The sequence below is a fragment of the Bufo bufo genome, chromosome 1 (assembly GCF_905171765.1).
Source record: "Bufo bufo chromosome 1, aBufBuf1.1, whole genome shotgun sequence".
Taxonomy (NCBI): domain Eukaryota; kingdom Metazoa; phylum Chordata; class Amphibia; order Anura; family Bufonidae; genus Bufo; species Bufo bufo.
The window spans coordinates 518,278,165-518,293,518 of record NC_053389.1 but is presented as its reverse complement, the minus strand read 5'-3'; the positions used below and the strand labels follow the sequence as shown (position 1 = coordinate 518,293,518).

At 39.5% G+C, this 15,354-nt stretch overlaps 1 protein-coding gene across 1 annotated transcript in view; it reads left to right on the top strand.

Annotated features, from left to right (window-relative positions):
* The window catches only part of ASZ1 (ankyrin repeat, SAM and basic leucine zipper domain containing 1), a 131,416-nt gene extending 117,463 nt beyond the window's left edge, over positions 1-13,953 (top strand). The window contains exons 12-14 of the mRNA XM_040413708.1: positions 2,030-2,132; positions 2,843-2,956; positions 13,864-13,953. Of these exons, the coding sequence (XP_040269642.1) occupies positions 2,030-2,132; positions 2,843-2,956; positions 13,864-13,953 (307 nt within the window). The remainder of the gene's footprint in view (positions 1-2,029; positions 2,133-2,842; positions 2,957-13,863) is intronic.
* Positions 13,954-15,354: the final 1,401 nt, after the last annotated feature.

Here is a 15,354-nt window from a genome sequence, read left to right as displayed (position 1 = left end):
CATTTTCAAGCTTGTGTTCTTTTTTGTTTGTTTTTTACACCATGTTTTTTTTTCTACATGTTATACCTGCAGTAGTACTATATATATCTGAGTTTTTATTTTATTCCAAAAAGAAAATGCCACTCCACCAAACTCCAGATAAAGATCAAATGTCCACTTCATTCCATATACAGTAGATACACATACAGTGAAAGCAACATTTCAGCCATAAAGTGACCTTTCAAGCCATTTGGCTTTTTGTTTTGTTTTTGAAGGGGTTTTGAAGAGATTTTTATTATGTTTTATTGAACTTAAGATGAGTCTGTCCCAAGTTTTATAGTGTGTTCTCTGAAGGCAGCATAATTTGGTGAATTAACCAAGTTATTTTGCTAAAATCTTGTATTGTGACATTCTTGTATTGTGATTCCTCATATTCAGGAGTTTGCAGCTCTTCCACCCCCTGACTCTGACATTTGTTTTCCTATTGCAATCATATGTGTGGGGCGAGTGAGGAGCTCATGAATATTAGGACTCACTTGTGCAGAGTGTTGAGTGGACTTCAGCAGTCAAGTTGCACTGGAGACGCTCAGTGCAAAACGACTGGGTCACTTAGGGCCCTGGCACGCAGCACTGTTTTGACATGCATTCAGGATGCAGTTTTTTATTATAGCAAACTGAAATTAATTAAATCATTCCCACTATGCAGAACACCAGGGTTTAACGAGGCTGCCAAAATGGCTGAATTGAAAACTGCACCCTGAATGCATGTCAGAACTGCACTGTGTACCAGCTCCCTTTAAAGAAGCACTCCCACAAATGTTTTATTCTCTGACCTGTTAGAAAGGTGCATGATGTAATCTGTAGTGAAGGTAATCTTCTTACCAGTGACTGTATTTGTGAGTTATAACCTCCCTTCTGATCCATAGCTATCTCACATGACCAACGCTCTGTATTTTGTGTGGACAGGAAGTCAGTTTCTCTATGGATTCCTATGGGAGCCTCAATGTCAGTCTCATAGGAATGAATAGAGAAATTGACTTCCTGTCCTGTGTCAATTGGAAAGGCAGAGTAGTGGTCACGTAGCACAACTAAGCATCAGTAGACAGGTTATAACTCACAAATACAGTCACTGGTAAGAAAATTACCTTTACTACACTTTACATCATGGTCAGAGAATAATATTTTTTGTGAGAGTGCTTCTTTAAAGTAAAGTGGCCCAGCATTTTGCTCAGGGTCTCTGTCACCAGTTTATGTTGCCGTCTGGTGGCATATTCTCTTTAATTTCACTTCCTCTTTTTTGTCCCACTAGGGGACTAGAAGTTACTATCACTTAGATAATGCTTTGCCTATTGTATGTTCTAATCGGCCTCTGGTACACATGGGGGCGTTTGGATGCCCATCGTCACTTTGCAATTTTGTTGTGGGGCACTGACAGAGAGAATTCTGTGTCACATTCCTTAGATGCTGCATATACTCCTTAAGGGGGAATAAATGGCTGAGAACGGAGATAACCTCCCAGCTGTTGCTGCAGAATATTGGTTGTGGTAATTAGGGTTCAATAGTACGTCCATATTTGGGAAAGGGTTAAAGAGCTCTTCATAAGTATAAGGTTTACCATACAAGAAAGGCAAGTGTTCAGATGCAGAACTGGAAAAAACATAGGTGCAGCAGAACTCCATTGGCACTGACATATGCTTGTATTAAATATTCAAAGCCGGACATTCCGAACGGTCCACACACACCCTTCTCTCTAGACCTACTGAACCGGGGAACCACCTCTATCCTGCACTTATTAAAACCAGCCTGGGACAGATGGATAGACTAGTGGTCAGGGCTCTCCTCCTCTGTAGCACCCAGTTAGGTCATGCTTATTGTACTTGTTTATGTATGTAAACGTTTTTTCATATGTATAAATAAGTGCGACCATGTGTGTTTCTGATGACGTCTAAAATTAGCTTTTTTTTTTGTTTTATTTATTTTTTTATTCCCCAAAATCCAAACTGCGTTACATCACTGTTTGTTTCCTTTTTTTTTTTTTTTCCCATGACAGTGATGAGCTGTTCACATTTCTCTTAAAGCTGAATCGTCAGTGTAATGCTATAACTCAAGCAGTGGTAACTGTAAGCAACCAAATGCCTTCGAATCCTCAAAAGGTAAATACGTTGTTCTGATAGAAGCGCATGTAGCCTTGGGTGGTCCCTATAAACAGCGGACTAAATGAAATGTGTAAGGGAGGGAATTTTTGTTTTCCATTAAAATGTCTCTAGAGCTCACACAAACATTTTTGAAATCTTTTTTGAGATGCAAGTTGTCATTATCAGTTTTGCAATCTTTTAAATAGCTGTTGTTTTTTTTTTTTTGTATTTTTGCTTTCCAGAAATGGCAGTTTTAGTTTACGTTGTTTGAGTGGCTTTCCATGTCGGGGCAGTATCACATTGTATTAGTCATAGCGGCATGCCGCAGTAATTGTGCATATGCCGTCTGGCCATATTAGAAGTAAAAGAAAATATGTACACGTTGTTACAAAAACATAAAAATTACATTTCACAATATTAGATGACATTTTACGATACAGTAAAATATACATACCATTTTCATCAGGATATAGCATAAGAAAATTGCGATAGAATTGTATGTTTTCTGGAGCACTCCCATTTACTGAATATGAATAATCTTGACAACAATATAAAAAGTTTAGTTTTTTTTAACAAAAACTGCTCCTGGATGCAATTTTTAATGATGACATCTGTTTATCTCCTGTCTATTTATCTCCTGTCTGTTTCTCTCTTCGTATCTGTCTGTTTTTTTATTTTTTATTATTATTATTTAAACTATTAATTTTCTGCACACTTTTCATCATTAGGAAGTCTTGGAGTGGGATTCTTCTCTAAATTTTTGTACTGTTTGTGAAGACATTCTCACAAGCGTTACTGAGCTGAATAAAGAGATCAGCAGACTTCAGGATCTTTTAAATAAGGTTTGTGTGTGTCCTTTGTCCTGTGGGCCTTTTTTCTTTTGGAGAAAAGTGAAGGTGCATACTGCAGTGTATGATAAAGTAAGATTTTTTTAGAAGAAACATGACAGAGGAAGAAGGTGGGAAAGTTAAGATTTGGTGTTAGCACCAAATCATTCACTTACAAACCAACAACACAGTGACAAGCTCTTGTCTAGAAGGTCACTTTGAGTAATGGGCTGGAGGGGAAAAAGTGACAGGATAGGATTCACTAAATTGAACTCTAGTGTCACCGAGGAATTTGTTGCTGAATGATGCCATGTGGAAGTTAGAAAGCAAAAAGATTTTACAACACAGGATTCTGTAATTCTGGAATTGAAGAGAGTATAAAAATACGTCAGGGACAGCCAGAGGTTATAAATATTGTGCTGCAAAAGAGACGTACTTGTGACCTTAAGAAAATATATAGTATGTATTAGGTAAGCCCACACAGGCTGTAACGGAAGACGTTGTCATCTCTTTCTTAGGAAATGTAAACTGCAAAGCTAAACTAACATTTCCCAAAAAATAATAAAACTGGGGAATCTAATTCATATTCCCAGATCTTGATTTATGTAATCTTGTACTGGACACACTTAAGGATTCCTGGCTGCGTAGAATGTGTGTTCAGATTCTATAGATCTTATGGAGCATCTGGCAACTGTTTTGTAGGGTTGATCCTGCTGATAAAGCCTATACCTACCTTCGTAAAATCTGTGGCCCCTTCATAAGAATCGTAAATAACTATTTGAAAGTACCCTTATGGGAATAAATTCCTCAGTGGGTGTTTCTGGGGGGAAAAAAGAGAGAGGGGGAAGGAGGAAAAAATGAGCGCCAATATTCTATGTAAAGCTATATGAGTGAGAGTGTAGGACTATACATCTATGACGGTGAATTCATATTGTATTTTGAATACCCTCATAGCCCAATGGTATACTTCAAATAAATTCCCGGATTCATGTGTAAGTTGTGTAATTAAAATATATCTTGTATAGCTAAAAATTAAAACATTAGGAATAAATAATAAGTATCAACTCACTTTACCGGGGAGGAGGCCTGAAGGATAAACTCAAGACACCAACAGGTTGCATCCTCCCCCAACGAGATCGCTTGTAAGGTATTAGAAATCAATGTCAGCCTCAAGTATTAGCATCTTCATCAATGACCTTTAATAAATCAGCTCAACGTGTTTCGGTGGTTACAATCTCCCCCTTCAGGAGCAATACAGCAATAGTAAAACATATATATGTTATATATAGCTTTACATGGAATATTGGTGCTCGTTTTTTTCCTCCTTCTCTTTCTTTTTCCCCCTCCCACCCCAGAAACACCTACTGAGGAATTTATTCCCATAAGGGTACTTTTAAATAGTTATTTATGATTACCCATGGACACCAATTCCATGTAACTGAGCAGCCTCTGCCTATTCTATCCTTTTCTTATACATTTGCTACACCACAACTGTAATATACCTACATTTTATGCTAACTCCACCTTGATCTAATTTCCATCTAGAGGTCCATCTAATCACATTTCCCCCCCTCCCCCCCATTGGCGCCTTTCCTTTCTTCCATTTTGGGAAAATTTATTTCCCAAAATACTGAATTATAACCCTCTAATTTTTATTTTTTATTCTATACCCATTCATGAGAAATCGGCCATTTAATAATTATGTTAATGAGGTATTCAGTGCACCAGAGAGTGGACCCTAGTTCCTTGGAGCACCTGAGCTCCTCCACTTTCTGCCCTTAGACATTCACTCCCCCCCCCCCCCCCCCCCCCCCCCCTTGACTGAAAAGGCCAGGCATCCTAACTGTCCTCTTGCCTGGCCCTGTAATCCCACGTGTGCCCCGCTAAATCTTCTTTCAGCACATGCGTAGTACATCTTTGTTGGCTTTCCACGATACTGAGATACTAATTGCACATGCACTGATTGTAGATTCAATGCAGTATGCATAAGAGAGGATAGTCAAGGGAAGGGGAAGTCAATAAGGGTGGAAAGACAATGGGCTGCAGTGCTCCAAGGAGCTAGGGCCACCCCTCTGTACTATAGCCATCATTAGCATAATTAAGAAGTAGCTTATTTCTCAAGTGCGGGGCCATGGTTTTTAATGAGAGGTATAATTTTAATCAGCAGGATTGACCCTATTACACAGTATACCTAATTTAATAGGGTTGATCATGTTGACAGATGCTCTTTGAAGGGGCATGCACTTAAATGGTTTCTGTCAGCAGGAAAATGGTTGTTAACCTGGCTGACATTATTGATGTACTAATGTCAGCTGAACATAACTATATTAGTGCCATCTCACTGCCTGAAGCCTTTATTGAGAAAAAATAACTTTTATAATATGCAAATGAGCCTCTAGCTGTCATAGCGGTCAATGCAGTTTTACACAGTAGTCACAGACTACTCCGATCAGACATTTAATCCCACAGATGCTGTAGTCAGTTACAGCCAATGCATTTTAGAGGTCATTTGATGGGAGAGGACTCTACAGTTGCAAGAAAAAGTATGTGAACCCTTTGGAATTATAGGGATTTCTGCAGAAATTGGTCATAAAATGTGATCTGATTTTCATCTAAGTCACAACAATAGACAATCACAGTCTGCTTAAACTAATAACACACAAAGAATTACATGTTACCATGTTTTTATTGAACACACCATGTAAACATTCACAGTGCAGGTGGAAAAAGTATGTGAACCCTTGAATTTAATAACTGGTTGAACCTCCTTTGGCAGCAATAACTTCAACCAAACGTTTCTAGTAGTTGCAGATCAGACGTGCACAACGGTCAGGAGTAATTCTTGACTATTCCTCTTTACAGAACTGTTTCAGTTTAGCAATATTCTTGGGATGTCTGGTGTGAATCGCTTTCTTGAGGTCATGCCACAGCATCTCAATCGGGTTGAGGTCAGGACTCTGACTGGGCCACTCCAGAAGGCGTATTTTCTTCTGTTTAAGCCATTCTGTTGTTGATTTACTTCTATGCTTTGGGTCGTTGTCCTGTTGCAACACCCATCTTCTGTTGAGCTTCAGCTGGTGGACAGATGGCCTTAAGTTCTCGTGCAAAATGTCTTGATAAACTTTGGAATTCATTTTTCCTTCGATGATAGCAATCCGTCCAGGCCCTGATACAGCAAAGCAGCCCCAAACCATGGTCCCCCCACCACCATACTTCACAGTTGGGATGAGGTTTTGATGTTGGTGTGCTGTGCCTCTTTTTCTCCACACATAGTGTTGTGTGTTTCTTCCAAACAACTCAACTTTGGTTTCATCTGTCCACAGAATATTTTGGCAGTACTGCTGTGGAACATCCAGGTGCTCTTGTGCAAACTGTAAACATGCAGCAATGTTTTATTGGACAGCAGTGGGTTCCTCTGTGGTATCCTCCCATGAAATCCATTCTTGTTTAGTGTTTTACGTATCGTAGATTTGCTAACAGGGATGTTAGCATATGCCAGAGACTTTTGTAAGTCTTTAGCTGACACTCTAGGATTCTTCTTCACCTCATTGAGCAGTCTGCGCTGTGCTCTTGCAGTCATCTTTACAGGACGGCCACTCCTAGGGAGAGTAGCAGCAGTGCTGAACTTTCTCCATTTATAGACTATTTGTCTTACCGTGGACTGATGAACAGCAAGCTTTTGGAGATACTTTTATAACCCTTTCCAGCTTTATGCAAGTCAACAATTCTTAATCGTCGGTCTTCTGAGAGCTCTTTTGTGCGAGGCATCATTCACATCAGGCAATGCTTCTTGTGAAAAGCAAACCCAGAACTGGTGTGTGTTTCTTTTAGGGCAGGGCAGCTGTAACCAACACCTCCAATCTCATTTCATTGATTGGACTCCAGTTGGCGGACACCTCACTCCAATTAGCTCTTGGAGATGTCATTAGTCTAGGGGTTCATATACTTTTTCCACCTGCACTGTGAATGTTTACATGGTGTGTTCAATAAAAACATGGTAACATTTAATTATTTGTGTGTTATTAGTTTAAGCAGACTGTGATTGTCTATTGTTGTGACTTAGATGAAGATCAGATCACATTTTATGACCAATTTGTGCAGAAATCTATATCATTCCAAAGGGTTCACATACTTTTTCTTGCAACTGTATATGGTGATTGAATGGACCCCCTCATTTTGAGATCTTAGGAGTCCTTTAGTTGCTATGGCAGCCTATGGCCTTGTGAAGCCTCTGAGACCCACCATAATAAAGTTCCTGTTAAGCTCTGCCTCTTAATAGAAACATTGTGATTTTACGTAGACTGCATTAGGAGTGAGCAAATCGAGCTTTGGATCCAAGATCTGAAGTCGATTAGTTCAAAACTTTATTTTAATGCTCTTCGGAGACCTGTCTCCGTACACCATTAAAATGTATGTGCTTTGGTGAGGCAAAATTTGTGTTAATCCTGAAGTCGCGCTAGACTTCAGTAAATAACATCAGACTTCGATTCTACGATTTTAAAAACCATTTTAAAACCTGAATCATCTGTACTAAAGCCTATTTCGGACTCCTGTTTTTAAAGTCATAGAATCGAAGCCTGAAGTTATTCACCAAAGTCTCGCGCGACTTCAGACTTGACTAATTTTGCCTTGCCGAAGCACATACGTTTTAATGCTGTACAGACAGGTCTCTGTACAGCATTAAAACGAAGATTTTGAATGAATTGACTTCGTATCTTGGATCCAACACTCGATTAGCTCAACCCTAGACTGCATTGATAACCCAAGTTAGTCATTGTAAGGTTACATGCACATGACCATTGTGTGTTTAACGGTCCGCAAATTGCGGATCTGCAAAACACAGATGGCGTCCGTGTGCGTTCCGCAGTACGCGGAACGGCACGGACAGCCATTGATATAACTGAGTGCTATCCGCATCTTTTGCGGTCCTATTGAAGTGAATGGGTCCGCATCCAAGCCACAAAAACGGTGTCTCGGGTGCGGACCAAAACAACGTTCGTGTGCATGAGGCCTTATAAGCAGTTTGGCAATTGCATGTTCAAGTCCCCATGTGGGGACTGAAAATAAAGTTTCAAAAAAAGCTGTTAACATTTCAAATCCATCCAACTTTTTTTTTTTTTCTAATCCAAATTTTGCAAATCAAAACTGACACTTGGTGAGTTATTACATCTAGTTATGACTGTGACTTTTAACTCTGCCACATCTGTAATAAAAAAAACATCTTTAGTATTACCTCCTCTTAATAGAAATTTATTAAAAAGTCATACATACCCAAAACGGCAAAACAAGGGGAGACTTAATTCTTTAAAGCGATTAAAATATCCAATGACACAGTACAGGTACACAGCGTTGGCGTCTACACGTTTCAGATCTTAAAATGTGACCCTAAGGCCGAATGCACACGGCCGTGTTCCGCGGCCGAGAGCGGTCCGTGGTATGCCGGCCTGGATTCCTGTTCAGAGCAGGAGCGTACGGCGTCGTATAGTGTATTACTGTAGTGCAGCGGCGGCATGAAGCGCATGGCATCATAGCAACCAATGACGCCGTGCGCTCCTGCTCTGAACAGGAATCCAGCCCGGCAGACCACGGACCGCTCTCGGCCGCGGAACACGGCCGTGTGCATTCGGCCTTACTCATGACAATGCTGTGGTAAACATTACATCCTTATATACCCCCCCAGCAATCATAACACATGTGAAGATAGGGAGACATTTGGAAATATTCAAAATACGGAATTAAAACTCCAGAATAACATGAGAATTAATTCTATTGCAGAATCAGGTCATATTTTTTTTAGACCAGTTGGGATACAACTATCCAGCAAGAAAATCCAAAAGGATTCCCGGCTGAGTAGTTTTTTACGGTGGTCTCCCCCTCTAATGGGGGGGACTGACCCGTTCTACACCTTGGGCTACAAATTATATAGTGTCTCCTTTATGAATTGTGGAAAAATGCAAGGTAGGTGCAGACACATTCGTGGTATGATCGTGAGAGATGTCAGACAAATGTTTCCTTATCCGCGTCTTGATGTCATTTGTAGTGCACCCAACATATTGCAAGGAACATGCACTGCAAGTGATTAGATATATTGCATATTCAGTGTTACAATTTAAATACTGTTTAATAGTAAAAGTCTTTCCACTTGCAGTATGTCACCTTTTGAGAGGGTATCGATAAAAACTTCACATCCCGCAAAAATAAAAGCCTTCACAAAGATCTGTAGATAAAATATACAAACATTATGAGAGTTATTAGTATATAACAATGCAAATAAATGGTTTTCCAAAGTTTTTTTAACTTTATTTTTTAAAAACAGCAAATATACAGCAAATATTAATTTGGTATGGCTGTAATAGCACTGACCCACAAAATAAAAGTAATGTGTGATTATTTTTTTTTTTTTTTTTTTACCACACCGTTAATACAATAAATGTAATAGCCATAAAATTGTGGAGAAATAGTATTTTGTCCCAGTTTCATCTTAAGATTTTTCAGCTTTGCAGTAGGCTGTGTAGGTTATTAAATGGTGCTATTAGAAAGTACAACATGTCCCACAAGAAACAAGCCCTCATATGACTATGTGAAGGGAAAATATAAAGTTACAGCACTTGGAAGGCAGGGAGGGAAAAAAAAATGACATTTGTTTACGATGCCAAGTGCATAATATGGCATAGGAACGGTTATCTACTTTAAGACTACTTTCGGTTTATATACATAATAGCAGATTGCATTAAAGCTTTTCTCATTTTTTGCTTCCCAACTTTGACATTTGTGCTTTGCAGTTGTGAAGCTTCTGATTTGTGGGTCTTGCATATGTGGGTCTTTATTTAGGCCTAGTTCACACGAACGTGTGTGATCCGTGGCCGTATTGCGGGCCGCAATACACGGCCACAGTTCCGTGTGCATTCCGCATCACGGATGCGGACCCATTCACTTCAATGGGTCCGCAAATCCGGAATTGCGGAACGACCGCACGGAACGGGACCCCTCGGAAGCACTACGGATAGCTTCCATGGGGTTGCGTCCCGTACTTTCGTTCCGCAAAAAGATAGAACATGTCCTATCTTTTTGCGGAACGGGCGGATTGCGGACCCATTAAAGTGAATTCCGCGATCCGATGCGGCTGACCTACAGCCGGGCGATCGTGCATTGCGGCCCGCAACACGGGCACAGGTCACACACGTTCGTGTGAACTCGGCCTTACTCTGGATTTTCTTTTTTTGTAATTTTTATTTTAGGCTCTTTATTAATCATTATTCTACAGATTATGAGATAAATAGCATTCTTTTTAGACTGAAATGCACAAAAGTGAGGGAAAAGTGGCAGTGCGGCTTATAGTCCGAATGCTATGCAGGAGCCGCGGTCTTCTTCCAGGCCTCGCTCTGCACTGTGTCCTGGCGGCGCACAACATCAGGGCGTAGTGCTGGTAAGCGCACAATGTGACCTGACACTGTGTGATGTTTCGGGGTCTAATATGAGGCTGATGGGCTGTTTAATCTGAGGCTTATGGAGGGTCTGAAGATCTGAGGCTCATGGATCTTGGGGGTCTGATCTGAGGTCTGCTGAAGAATAGATTTAGGGTTTGATGAAAAATACTGTATTTGTAATTCTAAGTACTATCTCCACTCAAGTGAGTAATTACACTGCGCTTAGGAGATGACGGGCAGTGTAATCAAGGGGAAGTAGTGCTCGCATTGAGCGCCTCCTCCTCTTCAAACGGCTTATCGTTGGGGTGTTGGACTCCTGCAGATCAGATATCATCAATAAATACTGCCTGTACAACCCCTTTAAGCACCAGCCTATTTTGGGCCTTCAAGGGCTTTTTTCTCATCACATTCCAAGAACTATAACCCTCCCCCCCCCCCCCCCCCCCCCACCCCATCAACAAAACTATCAGGGCATGGATTATTTTTTTTCTGCACAGAAAGTTGTACTTTTTATTGGCTTCATATAATTTAAAAAAAAAATTGGGTTGGGGGCGTCATCAATTGTGATGTTTTGTTTTTTGTGTGTTTTTGTTTCTTATATGCCATGCACTGTGAAATATAAATAGTATGTAACATACTATACTATTTATATTTCACAGTGCATGGCATATAAGAAACAAAAACACTAAAAAAACAAGTTGGTACAATTGCAGCATTAGTCATTTACATAAATCTCTTATGTTTTACTTTTGCTGAGTGGAAGCATATTTTATGGGGATTTTTTTTTAAATTTTTGTAGGGTGCCATTTTCCGATATACACCCGCAGACACCTCTGTAGATAATGGGGAACACAAAAAAGTTAGTTAGAATATGGCAAAACAAAGCTAATTTTCTTCAAACTTTATTTTTTTAAGTAGTAAAAATGATAAGTTTGGTACTGCTCTAATTGTACTGACCTGCACAATAAAGGTGGCATAGTTTTAATATATAGTGAAGGCTGTAAAACTAAAACCTTAAATACCGGTATCATGGCGGAATTGCATTACCCCCAGAAGCCCCCACACACACACACACACACACACACACACACACACACTCCCCCCCCCTCCCTTTTCTCAATACATGATATGTTAAATTAAATGGTGTTATTAAAATCCAACTTTTTCTACAAAAAAAAAATATTCAAAAAAACAAAAGGCTGTGTGTCTTGGTAAGCGGGAAGAAAAAACTAAAATTGGCTGAAAGGAGTTAAAAAGTCCTTCCAAAAAAATTGTAAATTGTCCGTTACTGAAGGGATGATGCAAGTTTTCAGTCTTGAAACCACTGTAAATCATTGGTGACTGTAGAAACATGTACCGATTCATGATTTTCTCATCAGTTTCAGCATGGCCAGAAGAGCATTCCGAACCGTCTTTTGCCATTTGAAGAAAAGCAAAACTGCAGATGGTGGAAACCTGGGAGAATGGCTTTGGTGGCAATGTTAGGTTTGGGGTTTATCTCAGTCTTTCAGATTGCAGCAAGGCATAAAAATGTACTGTAGTGCAGTAATGTGATAGAATTGTATTATACTTGTAGTTTAGAATGTTTGTTTTTCCGTTTGTTTTAGCAATGGTAAAAGGTTTTCTTTAGCCCCTTGCACTAAAAGTATGTAAGCAATATTTTCATGTAAGAGATTATGTCATCTTAATTCACACAATAAACTGTGTAAGGGACGATAATGTTATGAGCTTCTGAAAGTGGAATCACTTCTCGGACTGGTTGGTTTGAACAGTTTCACCCTGAATAAACGTAAATGTGTTCTGGAATTATTCTTAAAAAGACAAATGCCACACAATGTGTTCCCATGCCTGGTATATGGCCAATCTCATAAATTGCCTACTCCAGGTTTTGCTTAAAAAGAATAATATGAAAAAATAAGGTTCTGTTGAAACATTTAAATAACTTCTGTCATGTAACGGAAGTGTCTGTGATGCAATAATCCAGATAGTCCAGATCAGAATTGCAGTGAAATTCAGAATTTATCAAGACAGAAATGGGAAAATGAGCAAAGATAAATAATTAGGACATTCTTCAAGTAGTCCTTAAAATGCATCATCAGATTTTGTCTCCATTTTAATATTGGACTTTTACACTTACTGTTGAGCATTATATACTTTCCTCTGATGGTCCAGTAATCCCGAATATTCTATTGATGCTGGATAAAAGCAGTTTTTTCTGTAATGACAGTATTAACACGTCTATGTCTAGAGATATTTATGTAGTTCACGACCACTGCTGATTCAGAACAAAGTTTGTCTTTTTGCAATGATTTATTCTAGGTGATTCGTATTTGCTCAACCCCAACATAAGCTTTGTTCTAACAGACTGGAACCAGTGGGGCATATTATATTAATACCAGCACACAATATAAACATGGGGAATCATGCATTAGATCTCTCCCAAATGTAGAGAATCGTTTTTGGTATAAGCAGATGTCTGTTGGTCCGGGAGCTCTCCATTTTCTGGTATTAGTGGGGAATTAATTTACCTCAGTAGAAAAGTTTATTTCCTCAGAAGTGAGCCATGCAGTTTAGAGAATGCCATTGTGTCACTATGGGCTTATTCACACATCACATGTGCTGTTGTGGATCCATTGATTTGTATGCGCTTAGTCACACGTGTGGTCCATGAACTCCAGCCAACTGAGTGGGAAAGCAATACTTTGCCATAGCGAATGAGGATAGGTAAGTGCAACCTTACTTGGTCGCCTTCAATTGTTGTTTTCCCTGGAACATTTTCCATGTTATTCTGTTCACGTAGTATATACAGTATACTGTTCCCCTGCTGATGCTGAAGGTACTTTATATGGGCCCTATTCACTATTGTCGCCATGTCCATTTGCTCACACTGCATTTTCTGTGTATTAAAGAATGGAGTACAGCGCACTGTTTTGCACTTCCCGATGCCAGCAAAGACCCCATGGTCATCCAACAGTAGTATAAATATGCGGCACACAGAATATTCTTTGCAATTTAAAGGTAATTTTATTTAGTGACTTTCACAATAATGATATATTACCTTTAAATTACTAAGAATATTCTGTGTGCCGCATATTTATACTACTGCATGTTCTGTGTATGGTCCCCTTTTCCCTATGAGGCTTCTTGCCAACAATATGGCTGCTACTTGCATGATTTTTTTTTGTTGGACCTGTTTGTTTTTAATGCTAGTGTTAAACAACCCCTTGTTTTCTGGCCGGTATGTTTTTTGTTATGTGGTGTACTATACCTTCCTACACATCTCAGGGCCTCTCTCTATCACAGTCCCAGCCTCCCAATGTGGGTTGTGAGTACTAAAGTGTTGGGCAAACTGGGGATGAGGACATTCTCAACTTGTAAATGATTGAGTTACACTTTATTTTAATTAGTGCTTTATGCAAATTTATCCCATTCTAACCTTTTTTTTGTTGTTGTGAATTTAAGTAGAACACAATCCATATTCTTGTATGTTTACAGTTGGGCTGGGAACCAGTAGATCCAGGAATAAGACAGGGTCCAGGGAAGCTCAGTTACTTTGAAGCTACTGCCTTATTTTGTAAGCCCTGAAAATGTGCTGCAAACCAGTATTTACTGTGAGCCAAGGCCAAAGGCATTACCAAGAAATATGGTTTATAATTACCCCCTTGCAGATGAAGTGATTTTTCCATTGTTAAGTTTTCCTTTTTTTTACTCCCTGTCTCCTTTTGGAGTCCTAGGTTTTTTTATTTTTCTATTCACATAACTGTTTAAGGACTTGTTTTTTGCTGGACAAGTTGTACTTTCTAAGGGCACCAATATTGCATAGAATGTAGTGGGAAGCTCGAAAAAAATTCACTATGCAGTAAAACTGGTCTGTTATCTTCATTCTCATTCTATAGTTGTTCTTGTGTTTTAAATAGTGAACAAAAAAAATAATAACTTTGGATAATTTTTTTTTCCCTTTACATTGCCATATTCTGACCCCCATAATTTTTTTTATAGTTAAGTCTACGGAGCTGTATTTCAATTATGTCAGTCACCTTATGGGATAACTTTTTTAATATACAGGGTGGGCCATTTATATGGATACACCTTAATAAAATGGGAATGGTTGGTGATATTAACTTCCTGTTTGTGGCACATTAGTATATGTGAGGGGGGAAACTTTTCAAGATGGGTGGTGACCATGGCGGCCATTTTGAAGTCGGCCATTTTGAATCCAACTTTTGTTTTTTCAATAGGAAGAGGGTCATGTGACACATCAAACTTATTAGGAATTTCACACGAAAAACAATGGTGTGCTTGGTTTTAACTAGGGATCGACCGATATTGATTTTTTAGGGCCGATACCGATAATTTGTGAACTTTCAGGCCGATAGCCGATAATTTATACCGATATTCTGGGAATTTTCATTTTTGAGAAAAAAAAAATTTCCTACACAAATCTGCTGAAAATTAATGTTTATTGTTAATGTGTATTTTTTTTGTTTATTGTTAATGTGTATTTATTTTTGTTTTTTTAAATCTTTTTCATTTATACTTAATATTTTAGTGTTTTTTTTTATACTAACTTTTAGCCCCCTTAGAGACTAGAACCCTTGTCCTATTCCCCCTGATAGATCTCTATCAGGGTGAATAGGATCTCACTCTGTCCCTGCTGCCCTGTGCTTTGTGCACACAGCAGCATGGAGCTTATCATGGCAGCCAGGGCTTCAATAGCGTCCTGGCTGCCATGGTAACCGATCGGAGCCCCAGGATTACACAGCTGGGGCTCCGATCGGAGGAGCAGGGGAGAGGGGACCCTGTGGCCACTGCCACCAATGAGTAATACTGGGTGGGGGGGGGGGCGCACTGCGCCACCAATGTTTTTACTATTGGGATGGGGGTGGGGGGTGCACTGCGCCACCAATGATTAATACTGGGGGGCTTGGGGGGGGGGCGCACTGCGCCACCAATGAAGATAAGTCTCTCAATCATTCATATACAGGA